Below are 27765 nucleotides of genomic sequence, written 5' to 3'. Positions count from 1 at the left end.
AGAAAATGGCACCATGACGATTCATACCAACTGAGGATCTCTTCCCAATTCTCCTCCCACAAAACAAGTGAACATCACATTCCAGGTTTTGAGAGTTTTGCAAATAGGCCCCGGTCCTCAAGTGTACTTAGTTAGATGCTTAACACCCGCTGAAACTTATGTGAGTTAGGTGCCTAAATACCTTTGAAGACCTGGGCCTTAGTTTCAAACCTTTAATACTGTTTCAGCTGGCCTGAGTCCTGGTAAGCAATACAGATTGCAAGCATACTAGGAATTCAAAAGTATCATCAACTCCACCAGTTTCCATCAATGAGATTCCTACTAAGTACAAACCTGATCCTGAAGGAAAGTTTTGCCAATCAAACACTGAGCCAACTGTACCTGTCTAGACACTGCATCCTTTCCCTGACCCACTTTTTTCTTCTAGAGTTTCCTTGTTTCAGAGCAGAGAATTATCTTTCAGTCTCTTCTCTGGTAAGCTTGCTTAAAATGAACCATGCACTGGCTGTGCTGTGTCAGGAAATCTCATTACAGAACAGAGTTCAAACAAATCCAGAAGAAAAAATGCTTTATTTTTCTAAATAAGTCTAAATTTATTCATTACCCTAGTAAAAAAAAGTTTGGATTACAAGTGTATGGACAGTATAAAAAAAGTACAAAACAGGTTCCACAGATTCCTAATACATTAATACAAAGTGCATGACTACAGACAGTTCATCTTGCATTACTACAGGGAAAGGAAGAGATGGGAGGAGGAGGGGAAGCAGTCTATGGTTGAAGTCTAGCAATAAATAAATAAATACAGAAGTAGAGATGATCCACATTATAGCACATCCTACCACCAGTACTCCAGCCTTAAGTACAGAAAATCATGGAGACAGTAACTCAAACGTAAGTTGGTGTGTAGATACAGCTGGCTGAGACTCTTGCATGAGTCTTTGGAAATAGACTTAGCAAAGTAGCCATTCCAACTAGCCATTTGATTGCAGGTGAAGGTACAGTACATAGTTTTATCCTCCCGTTAGAATTTAGTCAATGCACTTATTGGAGTGGGGGGAACCACCACAAAGAGGGGGCGACTATAATCTCCATTTCCCATGACCTCCCACTAAGAAATTTTATTTATTAAAAAGAAGGGGTAAAACAAGAAACCAAAACCCAACACTAACTTTCTACTTTGAGGGTGAGGGAGGATGGAGGGGAAAAAAAAACAAAACAAAACAAAACAACTCTTTCTGTCATTCTTTTCATCCCCTGAATGTTTGCCTTTCAGAGGTTGCATTGAAATTTGCCTACAAAAACAACCCAGTTTTCCCACCAAAAATTTAATAGTAAAGCCAAACAGAAGAAAAGCCAAGTTTCTAGCAGTCCATTGCAGAATATCCCCAAAGATTTTTTTTTGTTTTTAAACCAGGTGTTCACTTCCCACACTGTGCAAGTTAAATCTTCATAAAAGTAACATGAAACAACCAGGAGCTAAAACATTGAGAAAGCTGTTTTTACCCTAAAGACAAAGCTGGAGCATAAAGGAATGCCACAATCATTTGCACACAAGTTTTACCAGGAATGTGCATAGGATTTGTTTTGCCAACAACATGCACACAGAGCTGCCTCTATTTAGAATGGAGTAATTTTTAACAGCACTTACAGAATTTACAATAGGTCCAGCATGCACAGAAGTGTTGCTATGGGGTGTGTATGTCTGCAGTATAGACATGCCCTGTGTTACAATGACAGGGTGTGACTGCAGCTCATGGATGTCCCCAGCTAGCTTTGCTCTAGCTAACTCGGGTACCAATAGCAGTGTAACCATGGCATCATGTGCATCAGTGAGGGCTATACAAGGCTGCCCAGGATCCTGGGCAATTACTCAGCTGGACAGCCTTGTGAAGTCACGCTCCCACAGCTTCACTGCTCTGGTAGCAGAGCTATCTGGATTAAACCACACCCCGGGATTGCAGTATAAACATGCATACAGTTCACAAGACTGGAAGGGTCCAAAACAGGAATCATAACCCAACTGAATTTCATGCTTGGATTGTTTTGTTTCAATTCCTGGGACAGAAAGCTGCCCCCCCCCCCCCCCGGCGCCCCCACTACGTTTTTGGTTCTGTGTCATGTTCAAAACCAGGAAGGTGCCTAGAAATGGCAGAAAATTTATGAGATCATCCTGTGAGAATTCAACAATTCCAACCCTGAAGCTGCACCTAACCTGGACCCCAGGTGGCCTCCATGGTTCCTCTCTCAATCTAATCACGTGCAGTACTGCACAACCCCCAGCGCTTGCTTTTGGGTTGTCATTTATTGGTTTACTGGTCACTTGTATTCAGGAGGAACTGGGAGGTTCTATACATGTGTCTAGACACAGCGTACCTCCACTCTTCTTGGATATTGAACATTTAGGTCTTCGTGTACTAGCCTTGCTTACATTACCTGGCTTTGCCATACAGGAATGATGAAACTATTTGTCTTGGTTAAAATGTCAGTAGTACAGGTTTAGCTCTCCATACCTTTTAAAATACACGCAAATGAAAATATTGTAAAGAGTTAAAAACTTCTATGTATAAGTCCATGTCACTGAATCACACATCAAATGAAATATTTTCTCTGGTTGGGGAGGGGGTTTATCAACTTAAAAAATGCCAAACACAACCACTGCTTCTCTCAGTACAGAAATATTAACTACATACACTTTATTATACAAGAAAACCCACCCTCAAAAGTTCGTTCATGGAAGGAATGGGTAGGTGAAAGATAAAAACAAAAACCAAAAAACCCTTAAAGACAACCTCGCAGCAGCATTCAGCTTTGCTAACTGTTCCATAGTATCTTAAATATTATGTAGTATTTCTGAAAAGATACAAACTGGCTTGAGAGTTTGTGGAATTGTAGCAGTAAAAACACCAAAACAATTTTAAGGAATAGTCTTTTGGCAGCATAGCAGGTGTCCATAGTAAACAAAGGGTCACTTTCTAGCATTTTCCAGACAATAAGAGGCTCCGTATACACCTTCCTGTTAGCCAAGGAAGTCACCATCCTTCCTGATTGGAGATGGCTGGAGATTGGGGTCCCTGTTGTTCAGGCTTCTCAGTTGCTGACTTCTTATTGCTACAGCAAGGTTTGAAGAGATGAGTGTCTATAAGGACTTCCCCGAAACGCCCTTTGTAAATTATTCCACAGCAAACTTTTTGCCTAGGGGAAGGAAAGGGTGGGGTAGGAAGAGAGATGCAGACACAATTTTATATATACACATATATATATACACACACACACACACACCCAGAAGTAAGTTACAGAAACACAAAATTTATTTAATAGGACCAGGACACTACAGTTTACAACCTCCAGGGCCACTTGGATATCATGATAAGCATTTTTATGGGGCCTAAGAGATTCAGATCCATTTCAGTTCTGGGGGAAGTTTCCTTCCATCATAAAACAATAAGGCTGGGCGGGGGTGGAATTACAAGCACAGAGTAAAAAGCCCACTAAGAAAAAAACAAAATCATGAGTGCGAAAATCAACTAGACTGCTTTAAAAAAAAAATTCTCAACTTAAGTGTAGGTCTACCACTTTGCTACCTCAAGTAGCGACACAGAAACACAAGCACAGCTGCTTCTTTGCTGAACTGTATTTGACTAAATGAACCTGTAAGAGGCCAACTTAAAGAACATAAAAACGGCCATACTGGGTGAGACCAAACGTCCACCTAGCCCAGTATCCGGTCTTCTGACAGTGACCAATGCCAGGTGCCCCAGAGGGAATGAAGAGAACAGGTGATCATCAAGTGATCCATCACCTGTCACCCATTCCCAGCTTCTGGCAAACAGAGGTTAGGGACACCATTCCGGCCCATCCTGGCTAATAGTCATTGATGGACCTAGCCTCCATGAATTTAGCTAGGCAATGAAATCACAGCCATTTCAATTTGAAAGGTAGCTGAACAAGGGATTGCTGCATTTATAGTGTCTAGCAAAATCATAAAAGTCTCTGCAAAATTGGGAAATATTTTACAGTTTCTCCAACCCCCAAGTTTCTTCTGACTGTGATCATGGGTCCGTTATAAAATGTCTGTCAACTAACTGCATCTAACATTAGATACGCAGAGACCAAAAGTAAAATAAAAGGCCAAACAATTATTTCTCTCCAAGCCCAAATCCATACTTTCTGTACTGTTAAATTACTTATGCCACATCCTTAAAATGACATGCTTGTCACCAGCTGTTTGTGAATGCTGTTTTATTGCTGAGGACACAGAACAGAAAGCCTTGGAATTAAAATAGATTGCTGGCTGCACAGATGTGTATTTGGTTGCTTTTTACCTTTTCCAGTATGTGAGATCTAAAAAGGAGAAGACTGGTGTTCTGCTGGACCCAGGGCTCATCTCGGTGTCAGAGCCATCATCAGACTGGTTACTGTAACAGGGAGACTGAGCGGGGGAGGCACTTGAGGTGGTGCTGTGGGCATCAGAGTCTATAGGGGTAAAAAAAAAAAAAAAAACCAACAGAAGAATTCATTGGGTGTAACTAGCTTCTTTCCTACTCTCAGACCGTGGAAAAGTCTGATGCAAGCAGCACTATTATGGCCAGTCAGAATATTATTAAAAAAAGCTGACAGTTGCTGCTCTCTGTTGGCACTTACAAAGTTTCAGAGATGACCATTTGTCAACAGTATGGAAACGTTTCATGGAGGAGGAGGAGCAGCAGCAGCTTGGGGTAAGATAGACTGGGACTCAGGAGGCTCTGGATTCAGTTCCTAGATCCACCACACATTTCTAGTGTGACCCTGGGCAAGTTGCTTCAGTCTGGGTGAAATCCAGGCCCCATTGCAGTCAATGCGAAGACTCAGTTTCCCCATCTGTAAAATGGGGATAATACTTCCTTCCCATCACTCTGCATTTCTCTTACCCATTTGGACTCTGATCCTGCAAAGACTTACTCTTATCAATGAGACTACTCACAATGTGCAAAGTTAAGCGTGCAGGTAAGTTTTTGCACAATTTGGACATTGGACTGCAACGGTTGTTTCTGGCTGCGTATATACACACAATGAATAGCACAATGAGGCTGACATGATTGTTGCCTAGAAGAGGCTGAAGTCCATCCTTTGAGACACTTAAAATTACACTACACTACACAAAGCACTAAAAATAGATAACTTAACAAGGTCTTTTCAGTATCTAGCATCTATGAAACTTCTGCCCAAGAAGTTATTTTCTGGGACAGTTTCAAATCACTGAAATCAGGGGCTTAGAATAAAAGTGCTTTCTCCCTCAATTCAACTCATCTCCTGGCATCTGCAACTTCCTCACCCTGAGCTCAGATATACATCCTCGACCCCTGCCCCCAAACCCCCTCCTAATTCCACCCTCAAATAATTCAAGGATGAAAGAGTTACATAAACATATTTTCTCATGTAACCACTGACTGCATTGGACAATATCTAATTAGGCCAGTTAACAATTAGCTACTTCGGCAATAAACTGCCTTCCTAAAACTCTGTGTCTACTTACTGTGCCGTTTGAATTCCTTTTGCAGTTTGCTGATTTGATTGCTCTTTATCCTGCTTCCAGAGAGAGTTTTCATTTTCTTTGGTTTCAGTGTTGTTTTAAGACTGGGTCCAGCCCTTGCATCCACCACCTGAAAGACAGCATGGATACATTTAATTCCCTCTGCCCACAATTCTGTATCAGAACTAGGGCCTGATCTACAGATAAAGCCACTCTGGTCTAATTAAAGATATTTTAAACCAATTAAGTTCCCTGGTGCAACTATGTGTGTTGACAATCATTTCAGCTTGGCTTATATCAGGCCTAAGGCATGGCTACACTTGCGAGTTGGAGTGCATTAAAGCAGCTTCGTGCACTCTAACTCACGTCGCGTTCACACTGGCAAGGTATGTAGAGTGCCTGGACTCTGCAACTAGAGTGCTCCTGTTAATTCACCTCAGCGAGTGGAACAACATTTGATGCGCCCCTGCTGGAGCGCCGCAGCACCAGTGTGGATGTCCTGGTCTGTTAATGCACTCTGATCGGCCTCGAGAAGTGTCCCACAATGCCTGTTCTAGCCACTCTGCTCACCATTTGGAACTCTACTGCCCTGCCCTCAGATGACCAACTGTCAGACCTGCCCTTTAAATTCTCTGGGAATTTTGAAAATCTCCTTCCTGTTTGTTCAGCCAGGCGTGGAGTGCTCTCAGCAAATCTTTCCAGATGACCATGCTTTCACATGCCAGGCGATCCTCAGTATGGAGCAACGGCAAGGTGCTGGACCTCAGTGTTTGGGGGGGAGGAAGCTGTCCCAACTGCACTCCAGCTGTAGGAATTGCGATACCTTCGGGCAGATATCAAGGGACATGATGGAAAGGGGCCATGACCAGGATGCAGTGCAGGGTTAAAGTGAAGGAGCTGCAGAGTGCCTACTGCAAAGCCCACGATGCAAACCTCCGCTCCAGTGCTGCCACTGCAACCTGCCATTTCTACAAAGAGCTGGACGCGATACTTGGAGGCGACCCCACCTCCACTCCAAGTACTACCATGGACACTTCTCCTGCCTTGTTGAACTGGGCTCTGGAGGAGAAGGAGGAGGAGGAGGAAGAAAGCGGGAGTGAGGGTGCCGAGGAATAGGAAGACACCCCGGCATCCTTAGATGCATGCAGCCAGGAGCTGTTCTCAAGCCAGGAGGAAGGCAGCCAGTCACGGCGGCTGGTGCTTGGGGAAGGACAAACACCAAAGGAGGTTCCCGGTAAGTGGCTTTTATTTTGGGAAGGAAGTTATTCAGTGCAGGCTCTTGGGGCGAGAAGGTTTAGGGCTGCATGCATGCCTAGATGCGGAAGCGGGCGTTGATGTGCTCTCTCACACCACAGTAATCAGCCTCAGCGATCTCTTCAAAGGTCTCATCCAGAAGTTGGGCAATGCGCTTGCACAGGTTTCCTGGGAGAGCCGCCGTGGTCCTTGTCCCAGTCAGGCTAACTTGTCCATGCCACAGTGCTGTGGGGGACGGGAGGACTATTGCTGCACACCGGCAAGAAGCATATGGTACAGACCGGAAGCCGTATTGTAGTAGAAGACCCTCCCTTGCTTCCCAGGCCACCCTCAGCAGCGAAGGATCTTCCAGGATGAACTCCTGTGGAAAATGTGATGATAGTTTCAGTACAGGGCCCCCCTGCAGCTGTTGGCTCTCCCCAAGGCACAGAAACCCAGAGGATAGTACAGCCATGAAAGAATCAGTCCCTCTTGACCCTGTGCTTACTCACCATTTTGGGGCTCCCATGGGTTATGTGCACTTGCTTTTGAATGGGCAAATTATATTATTGTGTAGACTGTGCTTGCCCCTAAATATGGGGGAATCACTGCTCTGTCTGGTGCGAACAATGCTGCCTCTGTTAAGTGTTCATTTTGCCTTTACAGAAGCAACCTTGAGATCTCAGCCGTCTGTGTCATCACCAGCCAAAGGACTCCAACAAGTTAGGAAGAGGCCACATAGAAGCAGAGAAGACATGCTGCATGAAGTAATACAGCAGACCCTGAATGAAAAAGATCAAAAAGTGCAGGAGTGGTGGGAAAGTGAAAGAAGAATCCACCAGCAGAACGAGGAGTTCTGACACAAAAACGCGGTGCTCTGCAAAGCACGGAGCGGCTGATAAGCATCATGGAGCACCAAGTGGACTCGATACGGGCTCTCGTAGCCATGCAGGCAGAGCACTACCGTGCCCGCCCCAAAATTCTTTCCCTTGTGCCCCCATGTCACCTGCAACCCACTTTTCCCCTTGGAAAACTCTACTGGTTCTATCTGGGTTCTTATCACCACCAGCTGTCTCCAACACCTGTAGCTTCACCACCAAGCCCTGAAAACCAAGACCCTTACTCACTGCACTCAACCCCCATCACCATGCATTGTAGCCACCCTGAAGTGCAGCACTCATTGCACAGCACTCCAGACAGGACATACACAAATCTGTGATTGTACCAATCCCCACCTGACCCCTTTGCCCTTTCTGTTTCCCAAGCAGATGTGTTTCTTTTCAATAAATGGAATTTTCAGCTTTGAAAACAGTCTTTATTATTGCATAAAGTAAAAGATACCTTAGCCCAGGAAATAAACAGGCACTGCAAGTCAGCACAGCAAACACAGCTTCCTACTAACATTGGAACTACTCCACTTCACTCCCATGCAGGGTACCAGACATTACTCATGGCTTTCAGCCTCAAATTGCTCTCTCAAGGCATCCCTAATCCTTGCAGCCCCGCACTGGGCCCCTCTAATAGCCTGCTCTCTTGCTGTTCAAATTCAGCCTCCAGGCGTTGAACCTCCGAGTTCCATGCCTGAGTGAATCTTTCACCCTTCCCTTCCCAAATGTTATGGAGGGTACAGCACGCGGATATAACCAACCGCAGGGATGCGGTCATCAGCCAGGTCCAGTTTCCCATACAGAGAGGACCAGCAGCCCTTTATAAGTCCAAAAGTACACTCCACAGACATTTTGCACCAGCTCAGCCTGTTGTTGAACCGCTCCTTGCTGTTGTCAAGGCTCCCTGTGTAGGGTTTTGTGAGATACGGCATTAACGAGTAAGCAGGGTCTCCAAGGATCACAATGGGCATTTCGACTTCCCCTACAGTGATCTTCTGTTCTGGGAAAAAAGTCCCAGCTTGCAGCTTCCTGAAGAGGCCAGTGTTCCGAAAGACGTGTGCATCATGCACCTTTCCGGGCTAGTCTGTGTTAATGTCAATTAAATGCCCATGGTGATTCACAAATGCTTGGAGAACCACGGAGAAATACCCCTTCCAATTAACATACTCTGAGGCTAGGTGGGCTGGTGCCAGAATTGGAATATGCGTTCCACCGATCGCCCCTCCACTGTTAGGAAACCCATTTGTTCAAAGCCAGCCACAATGTCATGCACGTAACCCAGAGTCTCAGTTCTTCTGAGCAGGATGCGATTAATGGCCCTGCAAACTTGCATCAACATGATTCCAATTGTCGACTTTCCCACTCCAAACTGGTTCCCGACCGATCGGTAGCTGGCTGGAGTTGCCAGCTTCCAGTTTGCAATAGCCACCTGCTTCTCCACTGGCAGGGCAGCTCAATGTGTGTCCCTGCCCCGCAGGGCGGGGGCAAGATCATCACAAAGTCCCATGAAAGTGGCTTTTCTCATCTGAAAGTTCTGCAGCCACTGCTCATCATCCCGGACTTGCATGACGATGTGATCCCACCGCTCAGTGCTTGTTTCCTGAGACCAAAAGCAGCATTTCATGGTGGTGAGCATGTCTGTAAATGCCACAAGCAATCGTGTCATATGCATTACTTGAGTCGATATCATTGGAGTCCTGTCAGTTTGGATCTTAAGGAATAACTTGACTGCCAGACATGACGTGCTGGCGAGACTTATCAGCATATTCCTCAGCAGTTCGAGATCCATTCCCACAGATCGAAAAGGAAGACAGAGCATGCAGCACAAAAGATGTTGAAAGATGGTGCCGAATGTGGACAGCAGCACAGGGATTGCTGAGATGCGAACCGATGTATCACGGGGCGTTGGGACAGGACCCAGAATGCCCCAAACCGTCACCCCATTCCCACAAGCCACAGTGCCAGAATGGGAAGAGGTGTTCTGTGGGATAGCTGCCCATAATACACTGCTCCCAATGCCACTGCAAGTGCTGCAAATGTGGCCACTCCAGTGTGCTTGCAGCTGTCAGTGTGGACAGACTGCAGCACTTTCTCTACTGCATTCTCCAAAGGCTGGCTTAACTCAAAATGCTCTACATCTGCAAGTGTAGCCATGACCGTAGTCTACATGAGAAAGTAAAACTGGTTTAAAATAACAGCTTTAGTTAAAAAACTGCAACTTTCTTGTGCATAAAAGGCTTCAGTTTAGCTTGCTCCTTTAATTAAGGCCATTTAAACCAACAGACGAACAGTGTCCACACTGATTTAAAAATCTGTGCAATCCCAATTTATGCTAACTTCTGTGTTTAGGCATGCCTAAAGCAATGAACGGCATGTTTAGCTCCCTTGTTGCTGTCAAAAAACTCTCCTGGAAAGACTGATGACCAATTTCTCCCCCCATGCCCCCTTCCCCCAAAAAATAACTGGCTCTTTTTTCAATCGCAGGCTCAAAGCAGATTAAAATATCAAATCAGAGAGTGGGAATGACTGTGACACAGTCATTTTAAGTATTTCACTAAGCCAAGCCTATTTGTTTGTTACTTAAGCAAGTCACCTTGCTTGTTCAAACTTTCCAAAAAAAAAGAAATCGTCTTTGGGCTGAGGCCAAGTCTGGAATATTTAGTCTCAAGGGAGAATTCTGGACAAATTTAGGCGCATGTGAAAATTGAGGGGGGTAAGAAGAGAACTGTCTCCAACAATCACTTGTATCTTGCACATGTAAGCCATCTAAAAGGCAGGGAATAGCCACACTTCAGAATGTTCAGAGCAGCTTTTATAGGTGCTGAGGAGCGAAGAGAAAAACAGTTGACGGTCTCTCTCTAGTGGAGTGGACAGAAGGGGAACTTGAATTACAGAGAGGGGAAAAAATAGCCAACGAACGTGATTCCAGTTTTTCTTTGATCCTGCTGGCAGCTTTTTCCATCTTTTCACCAAAAGGACACACGCATTGCAGATATCTCCTGAGCGGACTTCATGGAGCCTGACAAGAGAAGACCCTGTTTATTATTTAACCTCTTGTAAATCAACCCAATTAATATAAAGAGAGAGACAACAGATTCTCAGGCAAAGATTTTTCAAAGTGACTAGTGATTTTTGGTACCTCACTTATTTTGAATGTCCAGTTTGAGACACCTTAAACGTGCTTACCCTACAGAAAAGTGCTCAACACTTTGTAGAATCTTTGGGTATGGCTACACTTGAAATTTCTAAGTGCTGCTGCGGCAGCGCTTTGAAGTGTGAGTGTGGTCGGAGCGCCAGCGCTGGGAGAGAGCACACTGATTACACTGAGGCTTTACAGCGCTGCATCTTGCAGCGCTCAGGGGGGTGTTTTTTCACATCCCTGAGCGCAAAAGTTGCAGCGCTGTAAAGTGCCAGTGTAGCCATACCCTTTGTATTAGAACAAACCTCATCCATTTAAAAAAGTTCATTTTTAAGTAATCCCAGTTGATCTGATGAACACGCCATTCACCTCTTGAACTTTTCATACAATTTCAAATAAAAGCTCTGACCCTGTAAGAGTTCCATTTGCTGCACTCCTGCTGAATTCCATAGGTGCTCTGTGCACAGCCCAACAACTTGTAAACATTGGCATGAAGACAGCACTTGTTTGCTTCCAATAAGCCTATTACAAATGTTGCCCCTACAGTTAAATCTTTTTGGAATGATTCAAAGAAGGAGACAGATTATGGATTTTTTTTTGGCTAGTTAAGTAAAAGGACTTTGAAATACTGTAGAAGTGAATGACGTGTCTGGGTTACAGAACTCACTCTTTGATGACCCAGTGTAACATTGCACGTTCCACCTTGCCAAACATACTGAATAAAGCATACAGCAAGCTTCGAAACTCCAGTTTAAATAAAAATGCAGTGGACTGTAGCACAGCTTTCCTTTAGCCAAGGTCAGCAGCAAGCAAGTGTGCAGATAGGTGCAGCTTTACATTAAAAATAAATAAAATAAATAACCAACAGTCAGTAGAAGTCACTATAAAGACTCATGGGAAAAGTCATTTCTTGACAAAGAGAAATACAAGAACGGCAAAGAGAGGCCTGATCCTACAAAGAATCACTCAAGTGAAGAATTTTTAACACGTCAGTAGTGCCAGTGTTGCCAATGAGATTAAAATTAATCATAGGCGTAAGTCTTCCCAGGATTGTGGCCTAAAATTTCATGATAGCTAAGCAAAGTGGGTTAAGAAAGGGAAGCTGGAGAAATTTGACAAAGTGGACATTTCTCCAGAATAAAAACACTTATGGGCAGTTAGAATCTCAATCTTGTTGCACTAATTGCTATGGCTAATTACAAAGTAAAAAACACTAAAAAAACCAAAAAAGTTAAATGTAATAAAAGACAATTAGGAATTGTCAAGCAGGAACTCACTTCTTTCACAATTTGGTAAGACAAAGTAAGATTGAAAGAGTTTCAAGGGTCTTGTAAGGTAGTTCCAAAATGCTAAAGAGAGTTGTTAAACCTACTGTTGGATTATTTTTAAAATTATACAATGGCCCTCACCAGGGCTTTGAAACTTCCTAATTTCCAATGCTTTTTAATAGGAAAGCTAATTCTTCAGGCTTATTTTACACAGCACAGGGCTGGAAAACTGCTATTAAGATAGTAGACCCCTCCCCTTCACTGAGAGGGGCAACATTCCCATGGATTGATAGGACTATTCAGAACAACAACTTACAAAACCTGTTTAGACTTTTAAAGATATTTACTAGCTAAATAAATACTTTTATTTGTTCCCTAAGGTTTTTCATCTCAGAAAAACTCCCATGGGCCTGACCTCTGCATTCTTTTACACTTCGTACAGCAATTGACACCTGTGAAAACGGAGTGCCAAGCATTTCCACTCTGATTTGACAGCACTTTGCAATAGAGAACCAGATGGTATAGGTCCTCAGCTGAGGCTGACTAAAAGCAATGGCGCTGTGCTGATTTCCATCAACTGAGGATCTGGCCCAATGTTGCCTGCCCCTTGTGGTAGAAGTATGAGGCAGCTGAAGACTATACCAGGCCTGATTCTGGTCAGAGCCTTCAGTACCTCACTTTGAGTGAGGCTGGTAACTTTTCATGTTTTGAGACAGAAATCCTGACTAACTAAAATGTAAACCCAATTTTGAATAGCATGTGATCTTACCCAAAGCAATTCTGGAAGTCTTTTTCATAACGTTTACTATCAGTGAAACGAGAGCTGGAAGACTTTGCTCTGCAGATACAGCAACCCTCTATACTCCGGTACATCTTTGGTTTATGGAAACCAAACATCTTTTCTTCTCTGCTGGAGCCTGTAGAACAAGCAGAAACAGTCATTATCACTTTAAGGCAAAGGCACAAAATGAGCTCAAACTAGCTATGGGAATAAAGGGAAACAAGAAGACTTTTTATCAATACATTAGAAGCAAGAGGAAGACCAACGACAGAGTAGGCCCACTGCTCAGTGAGGAGGGAGAAACAGTAACAGGAAACTTGGAAATGGCAGAGATGCTTAATGACTTCTTTGTTTCGGTCTTACTGAGACGGCTGAAGGAATGTCTAACATTAGTGATGCTTAAATGGGAAGGGGTAGGTTTAAAGATAAATAAAAAAGAGCAAGTTAAAAAAAAAAGTCACTTAGAAAGTAGATGCCTGCAATCACCAGAGCCTGATGAATGCATCCTAGAATACTCAAGGAGCTAACAGAGGAGGTATCTGAGCCTCTAGCTATTATCTTTGGAAAGTTCACGGAGACGGGAGAGATTCCAGAAGACTGGGAAAGGGCAATATAGGCCCCTCATAAAAAGGGAAATAAAAACAATCCAGGAAACTACAGACCAATTAGTTAACTTCTGTGCCAGGGAAGATAATGAGCAAGTAATTAAAGAAATCATCTGCAAACACTTGGAGGTGGTAAGGTGATAGGGAATAGCCAGCGGATTTGTAAAGAACAATTGTGTCAAACCAATCTGACAGCTTCTTTGATAGGATAACGAGTTTTGTGGATAAGGGAGAAGTGGTGGATGTGGTATACCTAGACTTTAGTAAGGCATTTGATATGGTCTCGCATAGAATATCCTTATCGATAACTAGGCAAATACAATTAGATGGAGCACTATATAGGTGGGTGCATAACTGGCTGGATAACCGTACTCAGAAGTGGTTATTAATGGCTCCCAATCCCTGCTGGAAAGGTATAACAGGGGGTTCCACAGGGGTCTGTTTTGGGACCGGCTCTGTTCAATATCTTCATCAACGACTTAGATGTTGGAATAGAAAGTACGCTATTAAGTTTGCGGACGATACCAAACTGGAGGGATTGCAACTGCTTTGGAGGACAGGGTCAAAATTCAAATGATCTGCACAAATTGGAGAAATGGTCTGAGGTAAACCGGATTGAAGTTCAATAAAGACAAATGGAAAGTGCTCCACTTAGGAAGGAACAAATCAGTTTCACACATACAGAATGGGGAAGAGACTGTCTAGGAAGGAATATGGCAGGAAGAGATCTAGGGGTCATAGTGGATCACAAGCTAAATATGAGTCAACAGTGTGATACTGTTGCAAAAAAACAAACGTGATTCTGGGATGCATTAACAGGTGTGTTGTACACAAGACAAGTCATTCTTCTGCTCTACTCTGCACTGGTTAGGCCTCAACAGGAGTATTGTGTCCAGTTCTGGGCACCGCATTTCAAGAAAGATGTGGGAAATTGGAGAGGGTCCAAGAAAAGCAACAAGAATGATTAAAGGTCTTGAAGAACTGACTTATGAAGGAAGGCTGAAAGAATTGGGTTTATTTAGTTAGGAAAAGAGAAGACTGAGAGGGGACATGATAGCAGTTTTCAGGTATTTAAAAGGGTGTCATCAGGAGGAGGAGAAAACTTGTTCACCTTAGCTCCAAGGATAGAACAAGAAGCAATGGGCTTAAACTGCGGCAAGGAAGGTTTAGGTTGGACATTAGGAAAAAGTTCCTAACTGTCAGGGTAGTTAAACACTGGAATAAATTGCCTAGGGAGGTTGTGGAATCTCCATCTCTGAGATGATTTTAAGAGTAGGTTACATAAATGTCTACAGCGATGGTCTAGATAGTATTTGGTCCTGCCATGAGGGCAGGGGACTGGACTCGATGACCTCTCGAGGTCCCTTCCAGTCCTAGAGTCTATGAATCTATAAGATACAGCTCAAGGATAATTTAAAAAGAGAAGAACAGCTTCATGTGCAACTTTGCAAACCAATGTTACACCACAGTCCGGAACAGACAACACTCAGGGGGAATTGCTAAGGCAGGGGTCCCCAACGCTGCGCCTGCGGGGGCATCAAAATGCGCCCGGCGTCCTGGCTGGCGGTGGAGCATCTGCTGCCGAATTTCGGCAGCATTTCAGCGGAGATGCCTCTCGATGACACCGCTTGCCGCCGACAAGTGACATCATTGAGAGGCGTTGCCGCCGAAATGACGCAGAAATTCAGCGGCATTTCGGCGGGTGCTCCACCGCTGCGCCAGATGAAAAGGTTGGGGACCACTGTGCGAAGGTATGCATTGTCACTATTTCGCAGTGACTCTTAGGAGGACGGGTGTTCAGAATATGCTTCCTTTATCAAGCACCAATAGTTGATGTCTCTTGCACCCCAAAGCAGAGGGTATTAAGCAAACTCAGACATGTGACAAGGTCACCTAAAAAACCATTTAACACTTAAAAGCCACTTTAGAAACGACATGGTGGGAGTTCTGTTTACTGATGCTCAGTGACTCAATAGCAAATATTCAGTTCACAAGTTTTTCCTAACTGCCCTCTTGTCAAACAGCTGTGGCTCTCTGGCTTGCATACCACAACGAGTAATCCTGAAATACATTATGGATGCAGTTAATGTGCAATGGAGGTATGTGTTAGCTTCTTGTTAGAAAACAACTTTTTATGTCTAAACTCAATTTTTGGAGTCCCTGAAAAACAATAAAAGGGGAGGCCCAAGATGTTGTTGCCCTCATCCCCCAGTTACTGTCCAGAGTGGAACTGTACATAGGCCCTGATCTGGCAAAGCACTTAAGAACATGCATGATGACTTTAAACATCTGAGTAGCTCCATTCCAGTGCTCGAAGTTACACACATGCTTAAGCTATTATCTGACTCAGGGCTTTAATACAAAACAAGTTTTTACAGGCCATCCAAAAATTGTAAGTAGTCTCTGTCATAAACACAGAGGTACCGTTCCAAAAAAGAGTTCTCTTTTAAACTAATAGTGTCATAACTTTGGCTTATACAACCCTGTTTAGTGAGCAAGGTTTGCCCTCTGCTGCTGATCATCAAGGACAACAAGCAGCCAAACTACACAGGAAAGGAACAGCTGCTTAGAAGCAGGAAGGTTCAACAGTCAGGATCTCTCAGCTGCAACAGATATCAATTTATAGACCCCAAAAAAGGTGACACAAATAAGCTAAGGTCTGGGAGTTTTTATCATCAAACCAAGAGACCAGAGACTCCATCATAAACCAGAAGATTGTTTGGGAGAAACCAGGCAAATTAACAGGTGTCACTGAAAAGCTGCAAACCAGCCCAGGCTTGGTGGTAGCCCTACACACACAGACCCCACCGTAAGTAGTTCCAGCCCCACATAGGCTCTCAGGGCTCTCTCTTTAACCCATCTGGAGGAAGACATCACAGTAGAGTTTAAGCTAACCAACAGCACTTCTAGACCCCAATGGAGAAGACCAGAATTTGGAGTCTTAAATAAAACAAACGTTCTCACCACAAACTGCCTAAACAGTAACTGTTTTTTTAGCAGCTTAAACCCAAACAAAGTGGTTTATATTTTGGTGTAGTTCATTAAGCCAGTTTATTTCTGCTGCAGCAGCACCCCAGGCCACCAATCAGACTCAGGTCTCATCTGTACTAGATGCTGTACAAATACACAGGAAGACAGAATCTAGGCTCCAAAGAGCTGGGTTTGACAAAACCATTTCCCCTTGCCACTGATGAACGGGCAACTCCCTGCCAGGTCTCAGGGACTTCACCATTCGATCCTACAGAATCCAAGCATTCATTTTCAGCAAAGATGAAGTTTCAAGCCCTTACACTCCAGGAGGTAAATCCTCAAATGTGACTTACAAAGCATTGCCTTCTTGACTCTGCAGACAGACAGCCTGAAATTGCCTAAGGCCCAAATCCTGGTTCCTGTACACAGCCCAAGCAGGCAAGCTGAGGAATTCCACCAGGGTTAGAACAAAAGCCGTCTCCACTGCTCTCCACCCAACCCAGCCCATTGCACAGCCATCACTCTAGCCTCAGGGCTGCACTTGGCTTTGAGCCATTCACTTACTTCTGTGAAGGAAGAATAGAAGCAGCTGATCCATCAGATTTGTCCTCAGATTCTGGTGTGCTAATGTGGCCCAGGAGCTACCATGGGAGGAGCTGGGCTCTGCCATTCACAGATGTGCACATCTCCAGCAAAGGCTCCCCAAAATCCTGCCCCACTGCTCTGAGCCACCCAGATTCACTGCCAAGAGGGCCATCCACCATCCAGGAGTACTTTGCTAGATTAAAGCCTGTGGAAAACTGGGCAAGTGTTCTGGCCAGTGACCTGAATGGCATGTCAAGGGTTGGTTAAATTCAAAACTACTATTCTGCTCTTGCACAAAAATCTCCAGTGGCATTTAGCCAGTTGAGGTACTGGGTAATTTCTGGCAAAGAAAGGAGGAAAATCTGGTTCAATGAAATGTGAGTTGAGAAGCTAAGAAAGGCAGCAAGACAAAACACAAAAAGATTTAGGCTGTCTTCCCATTATGACAATGCAGAGCCACTGGGCATTATACATGGCCAAATATGGTCCAGTTAGTCTCCCTTGATTAACAAGATGCATTTTGAGGGGAAAAAAAACAAACAAACCACACATGACTCCAGACACTAAGGCGTTATATATTCTGCATGTCTGCTTATGTATTTTGTTACCATTCAATGTGCCCCTTCAAAAAAGTCTCTTGGCACTATGGTATTTACCAAGCCTTTTGAGATGGTCAGCAATCATATTCACCTGGGAGTTTGTAACAGTTATTTTAGGTTTTGTTTCGGCAACTCAATGTTTTGCCTCCAGCTTGGTGTCCTTTACTTTACAAAGTCTGGTACTAGCTGCTGGTACTTCTGTCTCACTGGTGAACCCAATAACCCATGTAATAAAAGTTTTTATCTTTACAGGAGAGGCATGGAACTAGTCTTGGAAACTTGTCTTGATTGTTCACTTGGGGAACATTTCTAAGCTTGACTCTCTAGGAAATGGGGGACGTCTCAGCTACCACCAAGTATTTATACTGTAGAGGGACAAGAATCACCATTTTACAATTAACACTTGAACAAGGATTGGCGTCAGATATTTATAGTAAATATTCTGTTGTGGGATTGTTGCTTCCATTCTCACAGGCACAGCCTTTCAGCACAAAAATTTCAATAGAAGGAAAACTAGTGCCATCTGTTTCCCAGCTGATGAATAGACAGCAACAGTATCACCATACGTCATTCTTGGATTGAGAAAGTTACTAGAGAAACCACAAGTATAACAGATTTCTCTTTGACAACTGTGTCCAAATGCAGTGTTATAAATGGAAGGCGTCAGGGCAAAGTCACATTTAATCCACACAGTTGCCATTTGAATACTATACACTAAACATATTGTCAGCTGATGAATTTAATAGCTAACTTAGATCGCACTGGAGTTTATGGGCGCTGACCAGCATTGCCATACTTAAAGCAGTGTCTGCTTTTCCATTCTAAGCCATAATTATGTGCCCAGTCATTGCCAACACCTAGTTTCTGTGGGAGTGAGGCATGCTTAAAGACTGCATAACTAGGACCTTAAACATTTTTTTATCTTGTTAAGTTTTATATCTTAAGATCCCGAATCAGAAATCTTGGGTTAGATCTGCAGCTAGTGCAAATCAGCACAGCATCTACACTGGCTGAGGATCTGGCCTTGAACGTGCAGACTTAAATGTATCCATACTGAATGACAGATATTTGGCTGCTTTAAGCGGGTGTAGCTCCTTTAACTTCAGGAGAGTTACATCAGTTTTCACTAGCTGAGGATTTGGCCTGTTATATTTAAATCCATGTATACATCATCAGATAACATCTTTTAAAACTACCAGCTATGCCAGAGTCAGAAGGGGAGGCTATGCAGCAATGAATTCCAGCAGAGGCAAAACAGGATTCCTCCTGGATCTCTGCGGGGGGGGGGGGGGGGGGAAGAGACACATGTATTCCAAGAGCAGTGGTTAAAAGTAGACTGAAGCAGGTGTGGGAATGCTCACTGTACCAGCCACACAGGAGGGGGACCTGCGGGAGTTTCCCCCTTTGCTTTTAGCAAAGCAGATGGAGTTGCACTCCCCCTACTCTCATCTACTTGCATTCTTGCTCAGCAGCAACTCTACCACAATCTGAAAGGATGCAGGGTGCACTCTCCTCTGCAATTTTGCCAGCTGAGCCTGGAGGGATAAGGCGGGTACAGGGCCAACACCCCACCCCTTTGCAGAAGGCAAACAATCAGAAACACTTTCAGGAAGCAAAGCCCCTTCTGCCTAACAGATCTGGGGTCAGTCCATGAGATACAGGGAAGGTGGGAAGAAAAGACTCCTTGCACATCTATGCACGGCTGGGCACAAAGCTAGCCTACACCACACACAAAGTTATTTCCTCTTTTATGGACCAGTCAGGACAAGAATTGGGGATCTAAGTTCCCTCTGCCAAAGTTGATGCTGACCTCAAACATCTGCATGATAAGCAGGAAGACAGAGAAATGAGTGCTGTGTCAGTTGTGCATGAAATCCTCTCAACGGTTAATCCTGAACTCTGATCTTTTCAAGGGAAGGAGAAGCTAACTTTCAGGGATTTACTGTTGTTCAGTTGGTTGCCTTCTTTAAAAAAAAAAGGAAAAAGGTGGCTGATTCCTTCTGCATTTTTCCTGACCACAGAGGTTGAAGGGAAAAACACCTCCAAAATAGAAAAGACAAACTCAAAGATGTATATAATTCCATTTTTATACCTAAACAAACAGAAAGAAACACACCTGAAATTTGTGACACACTTACAGAGAAACATTCCATGGCTGTTTCACAAAGAAAGCAGCTTATCTGAAAAGCAGAGGGATGACATTCCAAACACTCAGCACCTGCTCTATTCCTGCCTCCCTACTCTAGCCCTGAACTCATTCACCCTTAGTGCAGCCCAAATTCTTCACTTGGAAGGACAGAGAAGAGTAAGAAGCAACCATGCTATTAACCTGATTTCTTCCTCTGACCCACAACAATGGTCTATATTCTTGGCTGGTGTAAAGCAGTGTAATTGCCCTGAAGTCAGTGGGGTCATGCTGGTTGACACCAGCTAAGGATCTGGCCCACACATATTGATGCAGACTGCTCCTGTCAGCAAAATCTCACAACGCTGATTTCTACTGTACGTGGATAAAGCAGAGAAATATCCAAGAGTATTTTCTTAAAAGACACTGAAATAAAGGAAAGACCATAAGCCCTGGAATGCACACCTGCACATGAGAACAATGACTTCTTCCAAAACAGCCTATGATGCTATGAGCGGAGTTGCCAGCCTCCCTAGTAAATACTTCAGGCCTCTCCCTTGGCTGAAATAAACTGGTATAGTCCCAATGAAATCAATGGCATTATGTCAATTTCCACCAGCTGAGGATCTGCCTTTGAATCTTTGGTAAAGAAATCACTCACCCCGAAAAAGGCGTGTTGTCCAACAGGAGACCTTCACTACAAAGTTGTAAAGTTAAAACTGGGCCTTAACCGCTTGTATTTTAATGTGTCTGAAGTGGAAAGGCTCCAAGGAAATAAACAAGAAAACCATGTCAACTAAAAATGCTACTTTCATCTTCACATAAGGAGAGATACCAGTGTAAAAGTGTTCCAGTGCAAAAATGAGGAGACTAGGATCTGAAGTGTGCAACCTAGAAACTCCATATATGCACACGCACTATAAATTCCTTTAATATCTGCCCACCTACCCACCACACCTCCCAAAAAAACAACCCCCACACAATATGTGTTGAAGAGATCAAGAAATCTTTCAAGGGTACTCTGCAGTCAGAACTGTATCGGCACTTTATAATGAAACTTCACCCTGCTACTCTGAAACCTGTGAATGTTGTATTTGATGATCAATGAGGCCCAGGGAAAAGTTAAAACTAGATCTGGAATGTTTTTACCTCCAAGAACATGTACACTAACTCCTGTGCAGCTAGTCCCCTGCAACAATGCCATGCTTGTGATGTTCCACAGAACTCAATGAAACTTTAACATGTACCAAATACAAGTGGCAAACCAATGGCCCTGTCATGAAATTAGAATGGGTGACATTTCTTTACTGTAGTTGAGCCACTTGTAGTATACTGGCTGTGTCAAAACTATTGTGGGTAAAATTTTTAAAAGTTACCTAGATGTCTCTCTCATTGATTTTCAGTGGGACACAGGCACTTAAATTATTTAGGCTATTTTGAAAACGCAACTTAGTGTCTAAGTCATTTTGGTGCTTTTGTAAAAAGTTGTTACTACTGGAAAGCTGGCGTGGGCTGTTCACAGCACAAAAACAGGATTTTCAGAGGGGAAAAAAAAAAAAAATGTAGCGGTGGGGGTGTTCCATCTGCAGCCATTCCAACTTGAGCCATGATCTTATCACCTCCTATAACCTAACCAGGGTGAGATCCAGTCAACCCTTGAATAGGAGATCTCCAAGGAAAACATGAGGTACTGTATGAGTGGTGCTGGTGATTCAGTTAGTGAAGCTCATCTGAGTCAGTACCAAACGAATGGCTCAGCACTGCGTCCAGGGCTATGTGCTTTCCGAGGTGCAGTCTTTTACATGAGATTTGAAAGTCAGCATCATGAGCACTTGTGATTGTTAAATATCTCGTGGCTACTTCAGCAGGAGCAGTACACTAACAGTGAAGATTTTTATTACTGTGTTAAAAAGTGTAAAGAGCTTTACTTATGACACAAATGCCTTTTTAGTTGAGAAATCGGATTTCCCCCCCCCATTTGGACTTTGAGCTGATAGATAATATGTTGTGTTTGATCTGGTAATCTGAGAACCAGTCTTGAGAGTTGTGAAATGGAGTCCCGCCCCTCCATTCCGGTTATCCCCTCAATTTTCAAACCACCTCTTCCAACCACACACTTATTGTTTCTTCTAGCACCTGTTTTCCAACAGTGAAAAGCCTCACGAACAACTGTTGCTTCAGACTTAAAGGAAACTGGCAATATTAAGAACTATTAATCTCATCCAGTGTAACAATGTGTTAAGTCACAGAGTGCTGATAAAAATGAATGATTATATAGCATATGGGAACCCACCCCCTTGTCTGCCTGCTAACAGTTTGGTGACAGAGGGGGAACTGCACAACATCAGTATGTACCATAAAAGGCCCCAGACTGCCACGGTTTTAAAGGCGGTTTTGTTATCTGTTAGTTTGTTTTAATTCACATGAATTTAGTTACATTTTCACACAGTTGTGTAGTAAATAACAAACAGATTTTTATCTGTAAAACCCCATAAACGTTAGGTTCCAGGCTCTTAAGTGACAGTCATCTGCCAACTAACACTTGGGGAGGCGGGGATTTTCAGAAGCAACAGAGGGACTTCAGAGCACAAATCCCACAGATGTTCAGTGGGAGCTGGGGGTCTAATGTCCTTAGGTGCTTTTGAAAATTCCACCACTTGTCACCTAAGGCCTGATCCTGCACCACTAACTTCAAAAGCAGTTTTGTCATCGGCTTTAATGAAAGGACAATTGGGCCCTATCTAGGTGGCAAAGACTTAACCCAGTGCTCTCAGAAGTCGGGCGGGGGGGGGGGAGGGGAAGGGAGGGTGAGAAAGACTCCCATTTACTCTGATGGGCTTTGGATCAGGCCCCAAATCCTCTCAACAACATTACTGAAGTTAGTCAGGAAACTCATGCACCCACTGTACTCTGGATCTCATGAAATCCACTCTATTTAAAAAACCCATAAGACCTGGTAAAGTAGGTCTAGCTATGCACAAGCCACAATAACTCCGCATATGATCTACATACAGCCTCCCACCTTTCAAAGGGAACACTGTATGTAGCAGCACTGCCACTGCTTGGGCTGTGCTTGGGATATGGATAAACAGTAAGCTCCACGGGTGTCATCCTACAACCGTTCACCAGCTCTCAAAGAAAAACAAAACAAAACAAAACAAAACAAAAACCCCACACATTTCTGGCTGTATAGTTTTTAGTATACTCTTTGGCTCCTGCTGTGGATGCTAAACACTTGAGCAATTTTGAACGTCTGGTCTCATAACATTTAATGGTTCTTCTCACCCACTCCCCAGATATTTACTGGAAATGCACCTAGAAACTATTTGAAAGACATTCTATAAATGCAAAAAACATACAAGTCTGAGATCACGCCACTCATATTGCACATGTAATAAACTCGCTTATGAAATGCTATAAAGCATATACAACTATCTTCCAACACTTCATATGTCAGCTGGTTTAAACTGTTTAAAATCCTCAAAGCAATTGGATCCTGTTATAGATCCACTGCTTGCCAAACTATGTTAAATCAGTGAATCTAGGGAATTTTCTTCATTTGCAGTCATAACAAAATATCATAATTTACACCCAGAGAGCTACCAATCTGTAGGAGAGAGCTGGCTCACTGGTTTGAGCACTGACCTGTTAAACCCAGGGTTGTGAGTTCAATCCTTGAAGGGGCCACTGAGGGATCTGGGGCAAAATCAGTAGATTGGTCCTGCTAGTGGAGGCAGGGGACTGGACTCAAAAGACCTTTTAGGGTCCCTTCCAGTTCTAGGAGATATACATATCTCCATATAGAGGAAAATCTAGAGGGGAAAAACACTCCTCACAAAGAGTGAGACAGTCAGGGGAAGCTTTGGATACAGAAGGAATTCAGGATGTAGTCACTGCTTATACTACCAATGTACTGTGCTGAACTAGATGGTACAGCAAAAAAGCAAGCAAGAAGAGCCATGTCAGAAATATAACTGGGAATGAACATACTAAGAAATGAAGATAGACATTTATGCCAAATGACATAAGTAGGTTTGTCTGGAAAGGCTACTGCCTGTCCAAGTTAACACTTTTTTGTATTAAACAAATCAGTTTAATTTGAAGTTCTGTTTCAGCTTTTAACCCACAACTAAACTGGTAACCCCCTGAAGAGAGAGATTTGTAATGGGGATGATAACAAAGCGGGGTATCACAAAAACTGAGTTCTACAGTTATTTTTCTGCCAAAAAAATCCTTGCAGTAAAGAGACACTCCAAATCATGATAGAACATATAGGCGGCAAAATGGAAAACTTTGTAGTTATTGGACCAAAATTGCCAGTTAACACAGAGTACTGAATCACATAATGTGAAGATGACCTAGCCATCAAAATTAGATTAAAAAAAAAAAATTCTTCATCAGGACTGAAATCCTAGTTCCACTGCAATCAATGGCAGATCTCCCACTGATATCAGTGAGGCCAGGATTTCACTGCAGATGTTTAACCTGCAGCCCGCTCAGTGCCGATACCAAAAGGAACACCCAGGCAAAGTTTTGTCTTTCAGCCATGCCCCAAACAGGGAGGAACTAGAGTTAAGGTGAAGAGGGAAGGAAAACAAAACAAAAAAATAATCAGCAGGACATTCAGCACCAGTGCACAGCAGCTCACTACAAGCACTGCTTGCTGGAACAAAGACCAGCCACCCGCAGTCACCTCAGCAAGGACGACCTACTTTTCAAAGGGGCCATGATGATCAGGTAGACGACAAACGTGAGGGGAACAGGCACACACTGGCATAGGAGTCCCAACGTGACCAAGTCCTTTTCAGAGGTAAACAAGAGGATTTTAAAAAGGAGAAAATCAAGTGTGCTAAGGTATGCTGTGGGAAGAGCCATCTGCTCCTGAGAACACATTGCAAAACAGTCACTGTCACGAGGACTCAGTGAAAATGCCTAGGCTTGCCATTTAATAAGGGAGAGGCACCATTCAGAATTGTTCAGGAGTGGGGCAAAATTTAACACAGGAGCCATTAGAAACATAGGAGAGTCCCTAGCAGGCAAGCACGGAAATTGGAATCAGACCCCAGCAACGTCTGCTGGATATTTAAACAGGCAGCCCCAACCTTTTAACTCTTTATGTGCAAAGTCGGTAGATGCAATTTAACTAGCCTTGAATTAGGCTTTCAAAAAAAAAAAAAAAAAAGTCTTTCTCAGGACTAGCCGTGTTTGGAGGCAGGGACCGGGGGGAAGGATTGCTATAACAAAGCGGTTTGGGAAAGGGGGCATTTCCACGAGCCATCTCCTAATCTCCCGAGCGCTGGCTGCAGTCTAGGTGGGGAGAAATCGGGTCACAGTCCCCGGGAGTGCTTTTCCGAAGCCAACCGCACGCACGCACGGAAAAGTGAGACGGAGGGTGCAGTCACGCACTTTCCTCTCTCACGCTACTTTGCTGAGGTCTTCCACGGCGCAGACTGCGTGGAAAAGGTGCATTAGCGACTGCGCTCTTGGCAGGGGAAAGGTGCGTGACGGCAGCGGGCAAGATTGCACCCGCCGGACAAGCCCTCGAGTGAAAGTTACTCCACAGCGTTTTCTGCCAGAACAAAAGGGGCGAAAATGCACCCCCCCCCCCAGCCGCGCGCCACCATCGAGCTCGGCAGCACTTCCTGAATATTGCACCCTCTCTCACATACAGCTCGCGGTGTCTAACAGGGCCCTTCACTCACCTCATCCTACACTGAGCTGCTGCCGCTTGCTGCTACTGCTGCTGAGAGGCTGGAGCTGGTTCCTCATGGCTTCACCCTGACGTAATTCAAACATGGCAACAGTTCGACTTCAAAGGGAAACCTACAGACCTCCCATAAACACACGCACACACAGCCGAGGAATCGCTGCAAAGAGCCCTTTAAAGAGTCCGCACCAACCCCTAGCATTAAGCAGCGTTGGATACGGGCGCAGGGGCAATTTCATGCTTTGGATGATCTGCAGTTTTTACACAGAAAAGTGAAAAACGCTTCCTCTCCTGCCTGCTTTTAGACACACAAACACGCCGCCGCCTCCTCCCTGCACACAGCGTAGTAACCTTACAGGAGCGTGCGTGCACCTAAACTTTAACTCCTCCAGAAGTCTTCCAGACACAAAAAGTCAAGCTCAAAACTTCCCCAAGACACGAATCTGTCGCACCAATTCTCCCTAGCTCCCCCGCCAGCCGTCCTCTCCTTGTTCAATAACAGTCCGTGTTTCGGTGAGCAGACTGGATTGCAGACACGCAGTTGTAGAGCTAGCACTGCCTGCAGCACATGCAAGCCCTTTGTTTTCCCTTCAGCCTGGTTTTGCCTACGTGCAGCATCAAGGATATGTCGACTGTTTTGCGGAATGCATGAAGAGATTTAAAGATCCTGCTAACTAGCAAGATTCCTGATCGACCAGAAAAAACAAGCCGCCACGAAATGGAGAATGTAACAACAAGTTAAACTTCGTTGCGTTCTACATGGAAACAGTTTAACTACAAAGAGGAGACAAGAAAAGCAGTTACTTTCACTTGTACTCTGCTTTGAAAGTAGTAAGACGCCATCACCATAAAGTCACACTGTCCTGACGCTATCAGGACACCACTCTGAGCGATAACAAGGCTTTTCCAATAGAAGAGGTTAAAAACAAAACAAAACACAACACTAAAGCGAGCCTGCAACCTGCGCACCTAGTAGCACGTGTCATGTCAGATTGCACACGCACAATTTCTGTCCATTTCAGGTCACTTGAGTGCTAAACCCGACAACCCTTCTAAAAACAAGTCAAGTCAAGAGAACAATTTCCCCATTCTTCTCCCCCGACCAAAAAAAAAAAAAAAAGAGAGAGAGAAAACGTACACTGACACTGCAATGATTGCCTCCTGCCACTCACGACGCAACAACTTCTGTGCGCTCAAAAATAAAGCTACAGGTGTATAATTATTAACATAAATGTACAAGGCCCCGGAGAAAGTTCGAAAATGGAACCTTTCTCTCGCAAACATTCCAAACCCCAAACGGGTTCTGGAATCCCGAACGATTTAGGCGTCCGAATTCCTTCTTGTTCTCATTATCACATTCGCATCTCTCGCCCAAGCTGAGCAAATAATGCCAAACCGCGTGCATACAGTAACGGGCCGCAACGGACCTGGGAAGCAGCACCAACAACAGGCCAAGCTAATCTCCCCCTCCCCCCATAAACCAAACAAGCCCACGTTCTTCTTCCAGAATCACTTAACTTGAATCTACAAACTGGAAGGAACATTACATCTTCCACCTCTTTACAAAGAGCACCAAGAAAAGGTTCTCGAACCACGCAAAACATTCACTAAGCGACGGTTTGATACACTCCCGCTTACTACGGCTCCTGGAAGAATGTCCCTTAAACTGATATTTCCCGGTAACACCTTGAACTGGGTAACCAACGGAGTTGCCTGGGTTCACTTGTCCAGTGATATCTTCAGGAATCGACTCGACCTCTCTCTTTGGAGAGAACATTTTGATTTCAGTTTAAGAAAGTTCCAATGCGAAGCTGGATATGGAACAATGCAATCGGCATGTTCACAACACTGTTAGCTTTTAAAATTATAGTTCTCAAGTTATTCTTCCACAAAAAGAAGGAAAAATCAATGCCGCACACAGGGCAGTGAGTGTCAAAACTGTTTCAGACAGGAAAGTGTTTTCCCTGTAGCAAAAGGCAGCCTCCAAAAACAACTTGTTTTATTGACTAGAACGGCTGATTGGTTTCAGGGTTTTTTTGCTTTTATCAAAGAGGTTTCGCACTTTTTGGTTTAGTAAAAAAATTCACGAGCGGAGAAAAACATGAAATCACTTACCTCTGAACTGCAGCCCCCACACAAATCAATAGCGTGGTGTGTTGTGTGCGACGACCTCCCCCCTCCTCTGCGCAGTGCGCAACCTCGTTGTGTCGCTCCCCGGGTCTTCATGCAACTGCTCCTTGAGTCAATTCTTATTTGCATGGCTCGCTTTCCGCCCCCTCTCTCTGCGCAAGCGTTGTTCCCACGGCTCATTTCTACTCAATCGAGTTCTTTTGCATACGCGCCCCATTGTCCTTTTA

General features: G+C 44.1%; 1 protein-coding gene across 2 annotated transcripts; it reads right to left on the bottom strand.

Moving 5' to 3' along the window:
* Nucleotides 1–553: 553 nt before the first annotated feature.
* SINHCAF (SIN3-HDAC complex associated factor) lies at nucleotides 554–27765 on the bottom strand. Of its 2 annotated transcripts, none has more exons than XM_032763928.2 (6): nucleotides 27524–27765; nucleotides 12806–12953; nucleotides 10549–10648; nucleotides 5513–5639; nucleotides 4323–4473; nucleotides 554–3192 (listed from the first exon to the last, which is right to left on the bottom strand). In XM_032763928.2, the coding sequence occupies exons 2-6, from the start codon at nucleotides 12931–12933 to the stop codon at nucleotides 3030–3032; spliced, it is 669 nt and encodes a 222-aa protein (XP_032619819.1). In that variant the 5' UTR covers nucleotides 12934–12953; nucleotides 27524–27765; the 3' UTR covers nucleotides 554–3029. The 2 variants fall into 2 exon arrangements, with proteins under 2 accessions (XP_032619819.1, XP_032619811.1); XM_032763920.2 differs by lacking the exon at nucleotides 27524–27765 and adding an exon at nucleotides 25404–26135.

This window comes from Chelonoidis abingdonii, chromosome 1 (assembly GCF_003597395.2).
Source record: "Chelonoidis abingdonii isolate Lonesome George chromosome 1, CheloAbing_2.0, whole genome shotgun sequence".
NCBI lineage: Eukaryota > Metazoa > Chordata > Testudines > Testudinidae > Chelonoidis > Chelonoidis abingdonii.
This window is presented reverse-complemented; position numbering and strand designations above follow the sequence as displayed.